The sequence below is a fragment of the Phacochoerus africanus genome, chromosome 7 (assembly GCF_016906955.1).
Source record: "Phacochoerus africanus isolate WHEZ1 chromosome 7, ROS_Pafr_v1, whole genome shotgun sequence".
Taxonomy (NCBI): domain Eukaryota; kingdom Metazoa; phylum Chordata; class Mammalia; order Artiodactyla; family Suidae; genus Phacochoerus; species Phacochoerus africanus.
Window position 1 is genome coordinate 88,818,643 of NC_062550.1, and position 17,802 is coordinate 88,836,444.

The following is a 17,802-nucleotide window of genomic DNA, read 5'->3' on the forward strand; positions in this document are numbered from 1 at the left end:
TAAATGGATTAAGATTTCATGCGGAACACGGAGACAGACTGTTGCTATGTGATTCTTCTTCATGACTCACGTGCATTCCTGCTGCTTTCTTGGGTGTTTTTCATATTGTGTCTACACAAACAAACATGGCGATGAATATGGACGTTGTAGGATGATAGCATCTTTTAAAAGCACGTGAAATGTTTGCTAGCCAGAAAAGGAGCACAAACTAAATTTCCAGTGGTAAGGAGGACGCTTAATGAATTATGACATACTTCTCAAAGGCAATACTATGGTAATATGGAGTTACTTTGAAAGTCTGCTGAGAGCTGAATATGTAGGAAAGTTCTTACAGTTTAATACTGAGTGAAAAAAATTAAGGTGAAAATCGTGCTTACATAATAGCCACCCCAAAACATAATCATGGGTACAAAATGAACGGAAATATACCTACATGCCAATAGCCAAGGAGAACTTGTTCTCTTATTTGTACTTCCTGTACTTCCGGTCTCTGTACTGGGAAAACAGTATTGTTGTTATAATCAAAACATTGTTTAGTTTTTAAAAAGCAGAAAAAGAGACAAAGCATGTTTAAATATCACGTTAAACTTAACATATTTAATTTATATCACATTACATTTAAAAAGAAGAAAAAAGCAGTCTGAGTCCCTGACTTCCAGTTTGCTATGACATATATTCTGATGTGAGCTATTCAGCGTGAGGATAATGTCATGATATTGTCTAGCAGAGTTCCCAGAGAGAAAGGCAGAAACATAATATTATAGTGTTGTCACTCAGCACAGTTATTCTCCTATTGCCAGGGTATGTGAAGGGGTTTCTGAGGTTGTCCTCTTTAGTTTATACTGGAGACGATTCCTAGAAGCAGCTACTACTCTGATGAATGGATACCAATATGTAGCAGGCTCTGTTGTTTCAACATCCTTTCCCTTTGACCCATGTTTCTCATGATGGTTGTAATAAAAGCCATTAAAAACACATGTAGTAACTTTAATTTTTTACCTCTTGGAACTCAGCAGTTGGAACCACATTCTTGTCCTTATGTGTATAATAGTGTTTTCTTAGTTAATGCTTTGGCTGTGTAGTTATTTGTGCCCACTTTTTCTGGGCTTCTGCTTTAAATCCACCAAATAATTTTGGCAGAAATGCCATTTTGTTTTTTGAGTTGAGCAGAAATGGCTCAATGTCTTAGAATAACTAAATACCCAGTATGTTACCAGTCCTTTATCTTTTACTCCGGTAAGTTCCTTCCTTTTTTTTTTTTTTTTTTTTTTGTCTTTTTGCTATTTCTTGGGCCGCTCCCGCAGCACATGGAGGTTCCCAGGCTAGGGGTCGAATCGGAGCTGTAGCCACCGGCCTACGCCAGAGCCACAGCAACGCAGGGATCCGAGCCGCGTCTGCAACCTACACCACAGCTCACGGCAACGCCGGATCGTTAACCCACTGAGCAAGGCGAGGGATCGAACCCGCAACCTCATGGTTCCTAGTCAGATTCGTTAACCACTGCGCCACGACGGGAACTCCAGTTCCTTCCTTTTATATGCAGTTAACTTTTCACCCAAGCAGTGATGAAAACCATACAGAATTCTTTTCCACCACTGTAACCTATTGCTCTGGCTCTTTGAAAACGGAAGGTTTATTGCTGACTGGTCATGAGTTACGGTGACTGGGGCGGTAGGATTTCACTGCTTTCCTATCTGCTTACAACAATGGTCAGATGTTAACCTGTTCTCATTCAAGCCCACTCAACTGCCTTTGGACTTAACTTTTCCATAATTCTGTCTGTCTTTGGACTATTCTGTCTCTTATTGTCTTATCAATTAGATTTCTTACTGTCAGCTTCAGAGTTTTGAAGGCAAATGTCACCCTCCCTACACTCTAATATTAGCCAACTTGGATTGACTCTTAGGTTGATGAAGACTTCTTTTGTGTATAAATGCATTTTACAAAGAATTCTGCAAGGTACCCACCAGAGCTCTTTTAACCTGAAGCTTAAACCCTGCCATGGACCTTGTCCAAAACTGAAGCTGTGTTATTGTAATGTTTTCAGACTGATCGTGGGCCAATATAAATGTTTGGAACATGATAACTGGAAATAAAAAGCAGCATCTTCAGAAGCATCATCATGTGTGACTGAGCTTGTAGCTAAGGCCAGATGATGCAGAGGTTGACAGCAGGAAGGAAGGGCGTGGTGGGTGTAGAGAGCAGGTCAGGAATCAGGTGCAGACCCCAGCCATGACAGCTATCAGCAGTGAGACCTTCAACACACGACTCAGTATCTCCAAGGCTCAGGATTTGCATTTTACACGTGAATAAGGCACTTGGCACAGTGTCTGACATGACTAGAACCAGGCAAGTGGTCAATAAATGTAACCATCGGTATCTTCTGTGACATGGGATCATTTATAACAAAGGAGAGTGACCCAGGTATTCTTGATGTGACTCGTCACCCTGTGTTAACTTGTTCATTCTATCCATCTGTCTCCCTGTCTCCCTCTTTTGGGTACTTCTGTGGAGGAGAAGCAATGGTTCCAGTGTGGAGAGCTGCCTCAGCTTACCTCCTACTTGGAGATTTAATGGTGGGATGAAAAAAGAGGATACGTTCTTTTAGACTAAGTCTGGCGTTAAACTAGCAGCTAGGAACCAGACTCCTTCCTACATGTCACTTCAGTGATGGCTTTTCCAAGGCCAACCACCTCTCTTCATGCAAGGCACCAGCATATTTGTTGGACCTGATTAACTTTATGCTAATGACCAAGTCTCTGTTTTCCGGAGTCAGATTTTCATGCATCCTGAGCGACCATAAACTGAAACAAGCCCATCGTGAAGGTCACATCTTCTGGTGCCTGACACTGTGCTGCTAATTCTCACAGCTTCACGCTTCATCTTCCCAACAACATTGGAGATTGGCATTAACTTCCTCACTTTATAGGTGAAAAAACTGGGATCAGAGGAGTCAGGTCACTTGCCCTGAATTTGAGTTGTAGAGAGTAAACCAAAAGTAGCAAACCCCAACTCAATTTTATCACAGTTATTTGCTAGTTGTTATCAGTTATTTGTCAAAATAATTTTGAATGTCATTATTGCTATAAAAACATTTCTTAGCAGATGCAGGGGCCACAGGTACTGAATAACCATCGAGTCCAATTACTACTGCGAGGAAGGCAGTGGGGATTTTATGAGAGGAATTCGTACCTAGTGGAAACTGTGGCAAAGTAATTGAGAATAAGAATAAAAGAGAATAGGAAAATGTGGTGGTTTTTTAGACTTGCAAATACACTTGAAAGGTTAATGTTGTATTTTTCTGAAATGGATTTTTTTATCTTGATGTTTAAAAAAAAAACAATGCAAGAATATAAGGGCATTTCTCTGGATCATATGGACAATGTTGCCTGCAAATAATCAGCCCTGGCGCCACACTTACTTAGCATATTTATAAATCATCTGAAAGAAGGAGTATATGGTGAAATTCCAGATTTGCAAAAACTGCTAAGCTCTTCCAGGTAATGAAATGCCAAGCTGGCTAATAGGAATGCAGAAAGATAACACAGGGTTACAGGAGTGGGCAGAGGAGAGCAGATGGGCTTCAGCATGGAAAACTGCAAGATAAGAAATGTAGGGAAAAATCATTCAAACTATCCTTCCAAGATTAAAGGGCTTTGAACTATCAGCTATCACAAAATTAAGAGGTTTTACAGTCAGTGTATATTTTTTGCCTACTTGTTCCTACTGCAGCTAAAAGGCCAGCCAGAAATCAAGAGTTTTTAAAGGGGACATTTAAAGCAGGAAATAATATCCAACTAAAATATAAGGCTATGGTTCACTTATACCTGGAATATTGTAAGTAATTTGTTCAGCAGACCTGAAGCAGGGGAAGAGAAGTGACAGAGGGAGTGGACTAAAATGACCAGTGGGAAAGAGGAGCTGCTTTATGAAAACAGCCCACAGGGTATGCGTTGTGGCTCAGCAGGTTAAGAATCTGACTAGTATCCATGAGGATGTAGGTTCGATCCCTGGCCTCACTCAGTGGATTAAGGATCCGGCGTTGCCACAGGCTGCAGCACAGTTTGAAGATGCTGCTCGGATCCAGTGTTGCTGTGGCTGTGGTGTAGGCTAGCACCTGCAGCTCTGATTCAACCCCTAGCCTGGGAACTTCCATATGCCACAGGTGCAGCTCTAAAAAGAAAAAAGAAAAACAGCCTGCAAAGATGAGGATTCGTCAGCTTGGCAAGGGGAAGGTTCATAAAATCAGAGGGACTGTGGTGCATGGAGGCACACCTAGGTTAACATTTACTGTCTCGTACTTAGCAGACGTGGGTCAGAGAGAGAATAAAAGGAATAGAGCATCATGCTACTTTAAAATCAAAATCAGGAGTTCTCTGGTGGCCTAGCAGTTAAGGACTCAGCATTGTCACAGCTGTGGCTCAGGTTACTGCTGTGGCTCAGGTTCAATCCCTGGCCTGGGAACTTCCACATGCATCAGAGGCGGCCAACAATAAATACATTTTTTTAAAAATATTTTAAGTCGCCAAAAAGAAAGTTTACAAAATTTAAAAAATCTTTTTTAATTAAAAATGTAAAATTGAAATCAGTCTAGGCAGAAAGGCCAATAGGCTAACTGACAAATAGACAAATAAACTTAAAGGTGGCACAGAATAAGTGCCAAAGAAATGCCCACCTCAACCCCCTAAAACTTGAAAAGAGGGAAATTTTTTAAAAATCATTTTCATGATGGGTCATATACTTTGGGAACTAGTTACCCAACAAGAGCTGTTCCATCCTGGCACTACATGTGTACAAGAAAGAGGTAAGCATATTTCTTATGAGTGCGTTTATAATTTGTTTTAAAAAGTCAGTAATATTTGGAAATATGCCTAAACTTGCTGTGTGCTTGGAAGAAAACAAATTTTGGAATCAGGCAAACCGTATTCAAATCCCAGAGCCACCACATGCAGGCTCTTAGGTAGGCTGCTTAACCACTCTGAACTTCTGTCTGGTTGGGAACGGTGGGATGAATGAAAGAGAGAAGCATAAAGCTCTGGGGAGGGCTGGGGACAGGGCCTCTCTGCAAGGCTTGGTTTCCTTTGTCATCTCTTCTACATTGTGCAGGTTTGCAGCACTGTCAGACTCGAAAAGCCCGTGCCTGCTGTGTAGCACTGAGACCTATGTCAAGTCACTTATGATGGCGCGTGATAAGGGGAGAAAAGGGAATGTATACGTGTATGTGTAACTGGGTCACCATGCTGTACAGTAGGAAAAAAATTGTATTGGGGAAATAACAACAAAACAATTAAAAAAAAAAAAAAAGCCCATCTTGTGGACACTCTGATCAGGCAGTGTTGATTCTCTTTCTTTCTTTCTTTCTTTCTTTCTTTCTTTCTTTCTTTCTTTCTTTCTTTCTTTCTTTCTTTCTTTCTTTCTTTCTCTTTTTCTTTCTCTCTTTCGTTCTTTCCTTCCTTCCTTCCTTCCTTTTTGTTTACAGCCACACCTATACCATATGGAATTTCCTGGGCTAGGTGGTCGAGTCAGAGCAGCAGAGCCACACCAGGAACTCCAGGCTGTGTTGATTCTAGTCCTACTTTGCTACTTTGCTCTATATTAACATTCATTCTTTCCTATTCATTGAGCGCCTGTTATTTCAAACATTGCTTTGGGTGTTTGGGAAATAATAATGATAAAAATATCTCGGGACCTGCTCTCCGGAAGCTGATAAGAGAGGGCTACACAAACAAATAAAGTGATTTCAGAGAATGATACAAAGAAGATCACAGGGTGGAGTGAGCCGAGGACTCGGTTCTCTTAGAGAGGAAGTGGAAAGGGCCTTTGCGAGGAGACGAGGAGACGACACTTAAGCAACGTCCAGGGGAATGAGAAGATCTTGGGGTGAGCAATCCAGGCAGGCGGACAGCCAGAGGCGGAGGCCCCCAGGCCGGAAAGAATACGGAATGTTCAAGGAACAGAGAGGGCGGGAGAGGAGAGAGGCAGGCACACGGAGAAGGACAGAGGGCAGCCAGCCCTGTAGGGCCCTGGGGCCGGGTCAGGACCAGGATTTTATTCTGAGGGCACTAGGGGCTGCTGAGGCTGAGGCTTGGCTTAGGCTTTGGAAAGGCCCTGTGGCTGTGTGCTGGGGAGCTGGACCCTAGGGCCAGCGCCGCCCTGCTTTCTCTTGCTCCTGCTGCCCCCTCCTGCTCTGATCCTCTCTCTCTGCTCGCAGGGCACACACACACTGAGTTCACCCTGCATCTCTCCCAGTGCAGAGGTCACACTGCCCAAATTCTTTCCACTCCTGGGTCTTGTAGGACAGATCAAAATTATTTTTCTCAAATGAAATCTTTAACCCAAATTTATGTCGTTTCAGGTTTTAAAAATCAATTTGATTGGCCACAGGAAACGGATTTTGGCGTCTCTGGGGGACAGGCTGCACGACGATCCACCACAGAAGCCCCCTCGGTCCATCACCCTCAGGGTAAGTGCCCAGCCTGCTCGGTTTGTCCTCCGCTCTTACCCTCAGAAATTATCTTGTGCAGTGGAGTAAAAGTGACTGGCACCGATGGGGAAGCATAGGCTGCTTTCCGGGCAGCTCACCTTATCAGTATAAAAAAAAAAAACCCTCTATTCAATAGTGTTTTCTAAGACAAGATTTATTGGGTAAATATTTATTTTTGAGATTTAGATTTACATCTGAAAAACCATCGCCTTTAGAGAACCGCTCTGCCACACTCCCATCCCGCACTCCCCGCTACACCAAGAGAGAGGAAATAAGTTTTCTGTTCAACTCCTCAAACCCACAGAAAGAAAATCGATCAAGGACCACAGTTAAGTAAAAGATCGATTTAAAATTAACCTTAGGGTCTTCTGTTTTTTAAGTGAAAATTGCCCAGTTTTACCCACTTCAAAAATTAAGAACAGAGAATCTGGAACTTTATTTAAGACACTATGTCAGCTGTACGTTAGAATTATGGGGTAGAAAAATTAGAGAGAAACTGCAGAAGGAAGAGAAAGAAAGTGGAAGTGGACGGAAGGTAAGAAAGAAGAGAAGGGGGTGTTCCCATCGTGGCGCAGAGAAAACGAATCCGACTAGGAACCCTGAGGGTGCGGATTCGATCCCTGGCCTCGCTCAGTGGGTTAAAGATCTGGCGTTGCTGTGAGCTGTGGTGTAGGTCACAGACGCAGCGCGGATCTGGGGTTGCTGTGGCGTAGGCTGGCAGCTGTAGCTTCGATCAGACTCCTAGCCTGGGAACCTCCATATGCCAGGGGTGTGGACCTAAAAAGCATAAAAAAAATAATAATACATAAAAAATAAAGAAGAGAGAGAAAGAGACAGAAGATTGCCAGGCAAAACAGCAGCAGGAGGATGTAGCCAACTGTCCCTGGTGTTCATGAGGCCTGCAGGAACTTTTCAAAAATTCACTAGCATCTGCATGACCATTTGAAGCGTTCCAACTCTGTTCTCTTTAGTTCGTCTGGCACCTGCTTGCCTCTGACTCCCTTTCTGCAAGTGTCAGAAGGAGTAGTGATAATAAATGAACACAAAAGGGTTCATGCGATGAAACGCAGTCGAATGAATGCCTCTTATCAGTGAGCTTCAGCCAACAGCATAGCTACGGACAGTATAGAGGAAGATCAGGCAGGAGAGGAGCTGTTAAGATTTTTGAAGCCAGTTGAGATTTAAAGGAGAAGAAAAGATCTCAGGAAATGCAAGAGAATAGGCTCGAGCAGGGAGCCATGAGGAAAACTGACGGCTGGGGAGTTGGGATGCACTGGGATATTTGGAGGCTAGTGAGGGCTCTGGGAGTAGTGAACATGGAACGGGACCTATTTTTCTCCCTCAGTAGGAGGAGCCCCAAATAAGTTGGGGGAAATGAGGCTGGAAATGCCTTCATTTTATTGCACCGCAAGGAGAAGGGTAGAGGCCCCATCAATGTAACCATTCCGAATGACCCCTTAGAAGAGTCATTCTCTGCTTCTTACCTGACTCACCTTCCTTCCTCTTCTGAGCCTGTTCTTCTGGCTCCCTGGAAGAGCCTTAGGGAAACAACAAACAGATCAAATACGGAGTTTCCCAGGGTAAAAGGGCAGGACCTTAATCCATGGGAGGAGGTCCCAGACATGGTGGAGAGTCGCCTGGTGAATCAGCACGATCCCGCCCTCCTCTTACTTGCAAACCCTAGAGCCCAACTGTCTGCAGCCCTTTATATCTCACTGCTCGACCAGTTTCCCCGGGTCGTCTTTGCCCTTGACGTCCCTCCCCTGTCGTTACACGCATGGCTCTGCAGTCCGTGCCTGTGACATGCCTTCCATGCTGTCTTCTCCCCGGCCCGACGGCCAGGCCGCTCTTCGCTGGAGGATCAAGGCCCGAGGGGTCCCATTTTAGCTTTCTCCTCGTAGTATCTGCCGTGGTGAGGCCACTCAATCCACATGAAGACACGGCTCCTTCCCGCGTGAACATATGTGGTAGTGTCAGGGGTGCCCGACACAGGTCTGCCTCTCTTCCGGAGATCATCCATGGTGCTGGCTTGAGAAAACAGAGCCTGATTCTTTACTCTGTAAACCTTCCACCTAACGTGCTTGCGGGGGCGGGGGGGGGGGGGGGAGTACGGACGAGATCGAGCCATTAATGAAACGGTGGAACGCCATGGATTCCTGGGCATATGATTCAGAAAAGATTCCCCGCCCCCCACAGTGTGTCTTGTCGGTAGTTCACGATTTTGAAACCAAAGGTCGGCCACGAGAACATGGTATTTATTTCGTGATGTATTTCCATTCAGGAACCCAGTGGTAATCACAGTCCTCCTCAGTTGTCTCCATCACTTAGCCAAAGCACTTACACCACTGGTGGCTCCCTAGACGTTCCTCACATTATCATGCAGGGCGATGCAAGGAGGAGAAGAAATGAAAACTACTTCGACGATATTCCCCGATCCAAACTGGAGAGGCAGATGGCCCAGGTAAGGTGTTCGAAGCCTCTGTGATGTTTCTGTCTTTCACCCGTATCAAGTAACGCGTTCCAATTTTGAAGCTACTTATGGTGGGTGTCTGTGGTGCACAACCGAACTGAAATGTGACCGTGTTATGCCGTGGCTCGCATTCCCTGCTCCGTTGGACTAGACCGAAACAGAGCTTTCTGGGAATGGAATGGGTCCACCGATCCTTGCTATCTATGCGTTTCGTTACTGAAGAAGTTATGTCTGATCTCACTGCACCCAGAAAGGTTTTGCCCTAAAAGGAATAATACCGTGTAAGAATCAAACCATAATGAAAAATAAATCCTAAAAATCGAGATCATAGAATGTACATTGGTTGGATGAGAGGGCAGAAGTCAGAGGAGAGTATTACCTCCGAGTAATGTTGTTAATTTCCTCCCAAGTTTATGCATTTGTATAGAATCATGCAGTGGGGACCAGTGGCACCCATCTCAAATTGTCACCTGGAATAGTTGAAAATGATACTGCTGCCTGGCCCAAGGAACTGAACTGTCGTGGTCAGACCTTTCCATGTTTGGGCTTGGATGTCCCTGTCTCACCTGTCCCCAGATCGCTGCTCAGAAACTCAAGTCAGCCATAACCAAATAGCGGTTCTGTTCTAAAGTACATTCCAATGGGCAGTGAGCTCTGCAGTGTCGCCCGAGATTGAAAGATATGGATTCGCTGGCAACTATTGGCAGAATCAACTCTCTCCATCCTCATCCTAGGCTCAGACTGATGCGTTAAGATCTGCCTCCCACACCTAAGATGAGAATCTTGAGGTGAAAATTTGACTGTAATGGCTTTGCCTTGGTTGTTAAGTATTTTTCTCAACTGTTTGGTGAGATTCTGTTTTTAAAAGCCTTTGGTAAACATTCTATGCTGCTGCTCACAAAAGGAAAATGTGAAGAGAATGTTCTGGAAGCCATGGCTTTTCTGCCTGCAAATGCCCTGGAGAGAGATGGTCTGAGATATTGCGTCTCCTTTTTTCAGCTCACTCAATGGTGAATTGTTCTCAGGGTCCTTTGTGCAGAGAATAGCAATGTTGGGACTACGGAGAACCTTTTATTGAAGGGAGATGGAAAATGTAGGAGAGACAAGAAAAATTTTCCCTCCTTCTCTTGTTAGATATTGTCTTTGAATCCTTATTACTTTTTTCACTGATGTTCTTTTAAATAAAGAATCTAAAGGCTCCCCCCTCCCCAGACATGTGTATATTTCCTTTTATTTGTTAGTATTTATGGGTCACATATGTGGTTAAATTTCTCCAATGACGCATTTCAGAGACACGGGTTTTTTTTAACCTTGAACCATGTAGACTTTGTGTATTAATACAACCTGGGTCTGTCCTGAACCTTTTTCCTCCCTGAGAAGGGAGAGTTATTCATTAATGTGCATCAGCTACGATCGACTGTGCCGTCTTCAGGAACACAGTCACCTATCTGAGATGCTTGTGTAGTTTATGAAATTTCCCCACATGGTGCAGTTTCTTTCAAAGAGGAAATTAATTACTCTCCCGCCTGCATATGGACACTCCGAGGTAATCTAGCAAGTTGTTGCCTTCCGATCTTTGTGAGATTCACAAGCCAGGGACAGTATTACCTTTTGAAGAGCCTAGAGATCATTTTCTTGTCACTCCAATCAGAATGCAGCCCGTTCAGAAATTGTCTTGCCCTTGAGAAAAATTGAATGAACTTTTATCTGGCCGAGTGAGAAAGACCCCAAGGCAGAAGGAGGAGTGAGGTAAGCAGCGGATGCAACGTGGGCTGTGGAGGCTCTGCTGCTCCCAACGATCCAATGACTGGTGTAGACCCAGGCTTCCCTCGGCAACCAGGAGCTTATTTGCAGCTTTCTAAAATCCCTCTGTTCAATACAGCACTTTCTGCCGCAGAGTAAATAGGAGATGGCACTACAGGAATCCAATCAATAAGGAGAAGGGATTCTGGGATCTCAGCTCTTTCCGTTGTGTTAATTGCAGTTTTTTATTTGTCTTGAGACTGTTTCCCCGGTCTAGGAATGCCAACAATCATGGAGAAATGAATGGGCACCTTTTTAAAAAAAGGCGCCATTTCAAAGCTTCAACCTGTCAAAATATGAAATACTCAGTAATTTTGTTGTTGAACAGTTTTATTTATGTGACTTCTCCACCACTCAGCCACTCAAATTGATGTGTTTTTTTCTTATTCTTCTGGTTTGGATTGTCGGCTGTAATAATTTTTGAAATCCATTCACTTTTTTTTTTTTTCTTTACAACCTGTCATATTTTCTCTAAACCACATCTTCCCCAAAGTTATGCCCTTAGCCAGGAAAGCTGAATTGCAGTCCTCTTCCTAAAGACTTGAATTGGCAATTAAAATGCCTGTAAGCAACCAGCTGATTATACCTCCTTGCAACCAGGAACTCGGCCCCTGAGGTTCTTTACCAAGGGGTTTCTCCTGAGGGGCTTACCAGAGGTCGGCTGATGCATGCCTAACCAGTCTGTTTCCCCCTAAAAGGCAGAAGTCCACCTTCAGGCTTTCTGACTTCCTCAGGAAAGGAAAATGCAGTTATGAGAAAATCACCAGAACAAATCCTTGTTCTCAGAAACCCCTCTACTGCTTCAAGTTTAGCTGAGCCCCCAGCAGAGCGATTTGGAATTCCAGCCATAGGCCAGGAACCTTCAGGCTGCAATAACTCATAGGAGCGAAGCTTTCTTAAGTTTTGCCCAGCAGATGTGCGGAAGTGCTTTAACCTGGGAAACCAATGCTTAGAGTTAAATTGAGATAAATATAATGTCCATTCCACCTAGTAAATTTGTTTGTTAGCGGATTTTTTTTTTTAAAGGTAACACTAGAAAATGTTGGATTCACATTTGTATAATAAAACCTCAATGGAGAGAGCACTTGCTTTTAAATTTTCAAAGTACTTTCACATCTGTTATCTCATGTTAGCACAAACGAGGAGTCCTACACGACTATTTATGTGTGTGTAGCACATGGCAGATCAGCTTTTAAGTCCCAGTTCTATGGAGATGAGGTAGTAAGTGAAAATATGAAAAATAATAACAGAAGAAGGAAAAATATTTTTCCAGAATGTGGGGCCTAATCGCAATATTTAGAGATTTTTCTTGGGATTTAGGAGACATCAAACTGTTTTAAAAATGAATAATAAAGGAGAGTAGTGTTTAATAAAGTTTAGGGACTAGATTCTCCAAAGGTATGAAAAGAGGAAAAGGGGTTTCCAGTGTAAAACTTATAACCATAACCAAATACTTATGGAAAAATGAAATAATACTTTTATTTTCACAAAATAAAGAAACCTCCTAAACAGTAAGAGGAATACGTATCTATGCATAAACTTTAGCTTAATATTAATGAGAAAAATCCAGAATGTGGAATTTTGTGTTTTGAATGCTCTCATCCAAATAAAAACATCAGTAGTGCCTGGGGCATTTACCTGATGCACAAACCTTAGACGCAGACATTACCCACATTTCAAAGACAGGGAAACTGAGAAATTATGTGACTTGCGGTAGCACAGCCAGAAAGAAACCAAATCAGACTTTGCCAGGGGCGATACGTTAGGCGCTAGAAAGGCTTTGTCTAAATTGCTTCTAAATCACTAGCAAGTTGATTCAAACAGTATTATTTGATCCAAACCGTATTATACCGTTAGTATGCCTGGATGAATTACTTCTTTATTTGAATGCACTTTACCCATTGTATTAGCTCAGTAAACGTTCATTCTTTTGCTATTGTTAAAGAAGAGAAATGGAAACTGGGCCACCCAGAAGTCCATGCCTGTGATGCCACGTGCGGTGTCTTATTTAAACCTCACAATAGCCCCTTCTGCTCTCAAGGAGGCCAGGTGGGTGAGTGCTTCACCTCGCAGCTAGTATGTGGCAGAAACAACATCAGGCTGTCTGCCTGACCGTGTTTTGGCTCTTCTTTGGCCCCTGATGCCCTGTGGCCTGCTTCTATTTCAAAATGATGTAACTATCTTAATAACAGTTCAACAAATACTAATTTCCCATATGCTCGTCACAGGTTACACATACACAGGCACCGTGAGCAGAACGAGGATAAAATCGCTCGTAGTTTTGTGGGAAATTACTGAATCACCTGGAGCCCCTCCCTGCACGTCTTGATACAACCTCTGCCCTCCTCCTGTGTGTGGGAAGAGCTTTGCATATAAGTGGTTGGTTCACTGCATATGCAGAGAGGTTGTTGTCTGCAGGGGTCTCTCTAAATAGTAGGTGCTGTTTCCTTAGCGGCTTCCTCAGTTGGAGTTTTGATTTGGTTTCTTTCTGGTTGCATGACCTGTACCAAGTCATGCAGTTTCTCTGAACTTCGGTTTCTGTGGTGGATAAAGCCTGCCTCTTGGGTTTGTGCATATCAGATAATTTATGTGAAAGTATATTCGAAACTGTAAATCACTGTGTGTGTGGGTGTGTGGGTGTGGGTGGGTGTGTAGAGAGAGAGAGAGATGATTGACTATGAATTCGGATATATCCTCTAACAGTCCCTAATTCAAAGTCCCTGATTCATCGTAAGGCCACTTAATGCCAAAGACATTAGAAAGGGTAAGTGCTCAGGTGGTTGCAGCATTCTATAAACACCATCCTTTTGTTCCAGTAGTATCCATACTTTGAATGTACATCGAGAATAGAATTGGAATTTTCCTCATTATTTTAACTGTATAAATATCAAGGCTGCCAAGGAGCACCTTTCATGAAGAAGGGACTGTGTGATGATCCCAAAGCCAGAAAAAGCAGAGGGGAGGTGGAAGAGTTCTCTGCCAATGCAGGGTACAGAAGTATGTAGCAAAAATATGGTACAGTAATAACATGTTATTATTGGAACATGGTAAGATAAAACATTAAATGAGAAGGAAAGGGCTTTTTCCTTAAATGAAGTTTAAAGCTTATTTGAAATACGAAGCACACAAAATTGTTAACTAGAGAAGCATGGATATTCCCAAAAGCCATGAGGCAAACCCTCAGCCAACCTTTGGGAAAGAAGAAAGATAATAGTAATTTATTCTTTTGTGCTTTCCCTGGGAGAGAAAGCCTGGTGTTCCTCGAAATTCTACCCACCACTCCCATGCTATGGAACTTACAGAATCAGCTTTCAGAAAATGGCACAACTGTGTTGAAAAGAGCAGCATTTTACAAAGAGATTTTCCCCCCTACTAACCAAGTTTTACTACTGAATTACATTAGATTGTTTTTCAGATGCCCGTAATTTAGTGGCTGGTTTTTAATTTAGATTTTCATCACCTCGCCACTGCTCCAAAAAGCTCAGTATGTCTAGGACTTGGGCAGTTTTTCCACAGACGTCTAAAGAGCAGCTCCTAATACTTAAGCACAGGCAGATAACATATAAACTAAAAAAGAAGGTTAAGAATAAACTCAGTAAGCTCTTCCATCAGGCTCTCCCGATACGACAGCTTGTCGAGTTGACAAGCTAACACAGCAGCTTCAGAGATAACTTGGGACGTGGACGCTATCTGTGCCCTGTTTTCAAGCCAGGAACCCTGGACTGTCAGCCATCTATTCCCAAAGGCATCATGCCAAGCAGAAATGGGAAAAGAGTGCTTTTGTACTTGGAATTTAAACCTAATATGTTGTACACTTATTTTAGTCATGTGGATAGTTAATTGCCTCTTCTCAAAATATATGCTGCTCTCCCCTTGATAACTTTGGGGTTGGGAATTCCGACACAATTCATGTCTTATGGGCAACGTTGAAGCGTTCCCGTCTATCCTGTACTACCGTCCAAAAAATAGTGGGAAGAAGTGGAAGAATCACTCAGATGGATTCGTTTTTAGGTTTTGATACCCATCTTACAGATCTCAATTCTTTCATTCTCTGTCAAGTCCATCAGTGAGGCAAATTAGATCACCAGGAGTTTGTTCTGACAGATACCATCAGACCTAAACACTTCCACTTTGCTGGAGAAGCTGTGATGTTTCCACCTCCCCTCCATGTGCTGGGACTTAACCAAGGTGACATTTCCAATTAAAAGCAGACCACAGATTTTTTTTTTTAAGTGAATAGAAAGGATCCTATTTTTAACTGAATAAATTAAAAAAATCTGACAATATATAAAAACCCTATTTCAGTGGAATTGACTTTGTGATATTTCGTGGTGCCTTAGGCTGCCTGACAGTGAGCAGTATGTTCACAAAGAGGCACACCAGGCTTTTTATATTTTCCCACTTGTTAGATGTTGGAATGTTTCTCATTAGCTTTAGTCCAGTTCTTGAGTGAATGGCCTTGTTGTCCAATACCTCTTTTTTACCAGAGGCAGGAAGCAGGGTTGCGCATATAGTTAAAAAATGGGTTTAAAGTTTAAAATGATATCCTTGATTTATAGGAAACCTATATAATTTATATTTTAAAGGGATGTTTACAGCCAAAGAACCATTATCAAATTTCTTTGCAGCCGTGCACGTCATGATGAAAAGCTGATTGTGGCTTTTCTCAATGAGTGATTAATATTTCTGCTAATGGCCCTGAAAAATGTTTGTGTCAGAAATGGGAGCATCCCAGCTTTGAGGCGGCACCTTAAACTAGCCCGTATCGCAAGAAACAGCATGATCCCAATTGACTTACATTCCCATCAACATCCACGGACCCGCGGAGCTGTGCGATGAGATTTGCATTGTGCAGACAGTGTTCCATTTTCTCCTCTGCTCTTCTTTTTTCCCTGTGACGAGATCTCATAAATAATTGTGTAATGTCATTTAGGGCTACAACTGTCATGTTAGGAAATGCGCATTATGTATTATCTCTGCAAATGAACAACAGGTCACCTAGCTAGAGTTCTCTCCTATTTTGGCAGCTGAGGGCTTACTTTATGTGCTGTCAAGAAGGAGCCAAGAAAGGCAGGGAGGGAGGAATAGAAGGAAGGAAAGGAGGGGGAGAGAGGAAGCAGGGAGGGGAGAGGAGATGAGAGAGGAAAGCTAACTTGAGGCAGGCAGCAAGTAGTATCCGAATTTGTGTCATGTCCGTGATGAGAGGTCAAATGTGGTATTTACTTCCTCCCCCTTTCACAAAACTGACTCATTCTGATGCCAGCAATAATGGGTCACATATGGAAACACAACTGTCGGCCTGGCTTTTCACTTCCAGCAGGTGATTACCGATCTGTCCAAGAATTTCCCTGAGACAGGGGCAAGGTCACGGTCATGAAGATTTGAGAAGATTGCTCTTCAAAAAAGTGGAGAAATAACGGGGAGTGGCTTTTTGTAGTCATGTATTCCCTACCAATAATGTAGTTGCTCTGAAACCTTTTACAAAAAAAACATCCGTGGGAAGAAAGCCTGAACTTGAAACGTCCACAGCGCACAGTGTATGTAGTTGACGAGGAGAATCAGGTATAGTTGTCACGCTGCAAAACTCACCTGAGAGGAGAGGAGGAGGCAGTCCATCCGCAGTGGCAGGACAGAAGAAACAAGATGCCAGCCCATGGCCTCTGGGTAACTCAGGACAGACAAAAGGTTCTGATTTTCTGATTTGCAGGCACAGTTCAGTTAGTGCCCGTGGAAGAAGAGGCCATGGGCCTGTCACTGCAGAAGGCAAGATGCAGATGCAGGTGTTTGGTGCATTGTTCCCTGACCAAACTGAGTTTGTCTGACTCCATCATCCTTTGACAGATCTCATTTTAGTCTCTGCTCTCTCAAGGAGCTGCTGAGCTTGCTGGCTGCTGACCGCGGCTTCCTTTGGTAGAGTGCCCTTTTTTCTTTTGCCTTTGAAGCTGTTTTGTTCTCTCTTCGAGTTTGTTTTTGTTTTACTTTAGAAGCGCTGTCATCCAAGAGAAGAAATGGACTTCATTAGTCTTTTAACTTTCACTCTGAACCCTTCCTATTTCTTGTTGGAGTCTCTCTGGTCAATTTCTAAACCCCCCAAAGTGTGAAAGAATTATGACAAACATAAGGGAGAAACAGAGGAAAAGCTGTTTGTGTTTTTTTTTTCAGGGCTAGAATAAGGCAGAAAATCTCATCTCTGATAGAATCTGACCAGAGGGCTCCATTCATACAAGTTTCTTTATTAAACTCTCTACGCAACACCAGCGGACTCTGGGAAGGTTTTCAGAGGCTAATTGGTGTTACTGAGTGGGTGGCGCTGTCGTCCGCTTGCTCCTTTCCAAGAGCCACCATCAGCCTCCCAATCCCAGTTTACTGCTGGTCCTGACAAAGGAAAAGAGATCACATTCATAGCAATCCCTATGCCATAAACATGAACAACCAGCAGAGCGGACCCCTGCCTGCGGTCACTTTGTGACCCGTGTCTTGTTCCCAGTAGATTATCTCTGTGTGAATATCTGGGCGCCAGGAAGACAGGCTCTTATGCTCTAAACTTTTTTCCCATTTTCAGTTTGTGCTTGAAAGAATAATCCCTTTGCAGTGCGGAAAGCAGAGATGTAATTTGGTTATGATATGCTGGGTGCTGGGAGAAGGTTTCCCTGAGAAGGTGCCACTGGGGTAGAACATGAAGGAAGTGAGGGAGCTGGTCCTCCAGCACCTGGAGAAGGGGAATCAAATGCAGAGGCTTTGAGGCAAGAGTGTGTTTTGCCATCCAGGACCAAGAGAGCAAGAGGGCAGAGAGGTACGGCGGGGGCAGGTGCCAGAGGATGGAGATCCTTGCAGTCCATTATTGGCACTCTGAATTTTCTCCTGACGTAAATGGAGCAGAGTGGCACGATCTGGCTTTCATTTCACACAGATCATTTGGGCTGTTGTATTGAGAATAAGCACTAAGGGGGCAAGGATGAGAGCAATGCGACCAGTTTGGAAGCTAACAGAAGAATCCAAGTGAGAAAAGTTTGTGACGTTGACCAGGTAGTAATAGGAGGGTGAG

The 17,802-nt window shown here is 43.4% G+C and overlaps 1 protein-coding gene across 5 annotated transcripts in view; it reads left to right on the forward strand.

The window, feature by feature from the left end:
• ANKS1B (ankyrin repeat and sterile alpha motif domain containing 1B) overlaps positions 1-17,802 on the forward strand; it is a 407,090-nt gene that overhangs the window by 318,928 nt on the left and 70,360 nt on the right. For all 5 annotated transcript variants that reach the window (XM_047788213.1, XM_047788210.1, XM_047788211.1 and 2 more), the window contains 2 exons: positions 6,356-6,463; positions 8,766-8,945. In XM_047788213.1, coding sequence (XP_047644169.1) covers positions 6,356-6,463; positions 8,766-8,945 — 288 coding nt within the window. The remainder of the gene's footprint in view (positions 1-6,355; positions 6,464-8,765; positions 8,946-17,802) is intronic.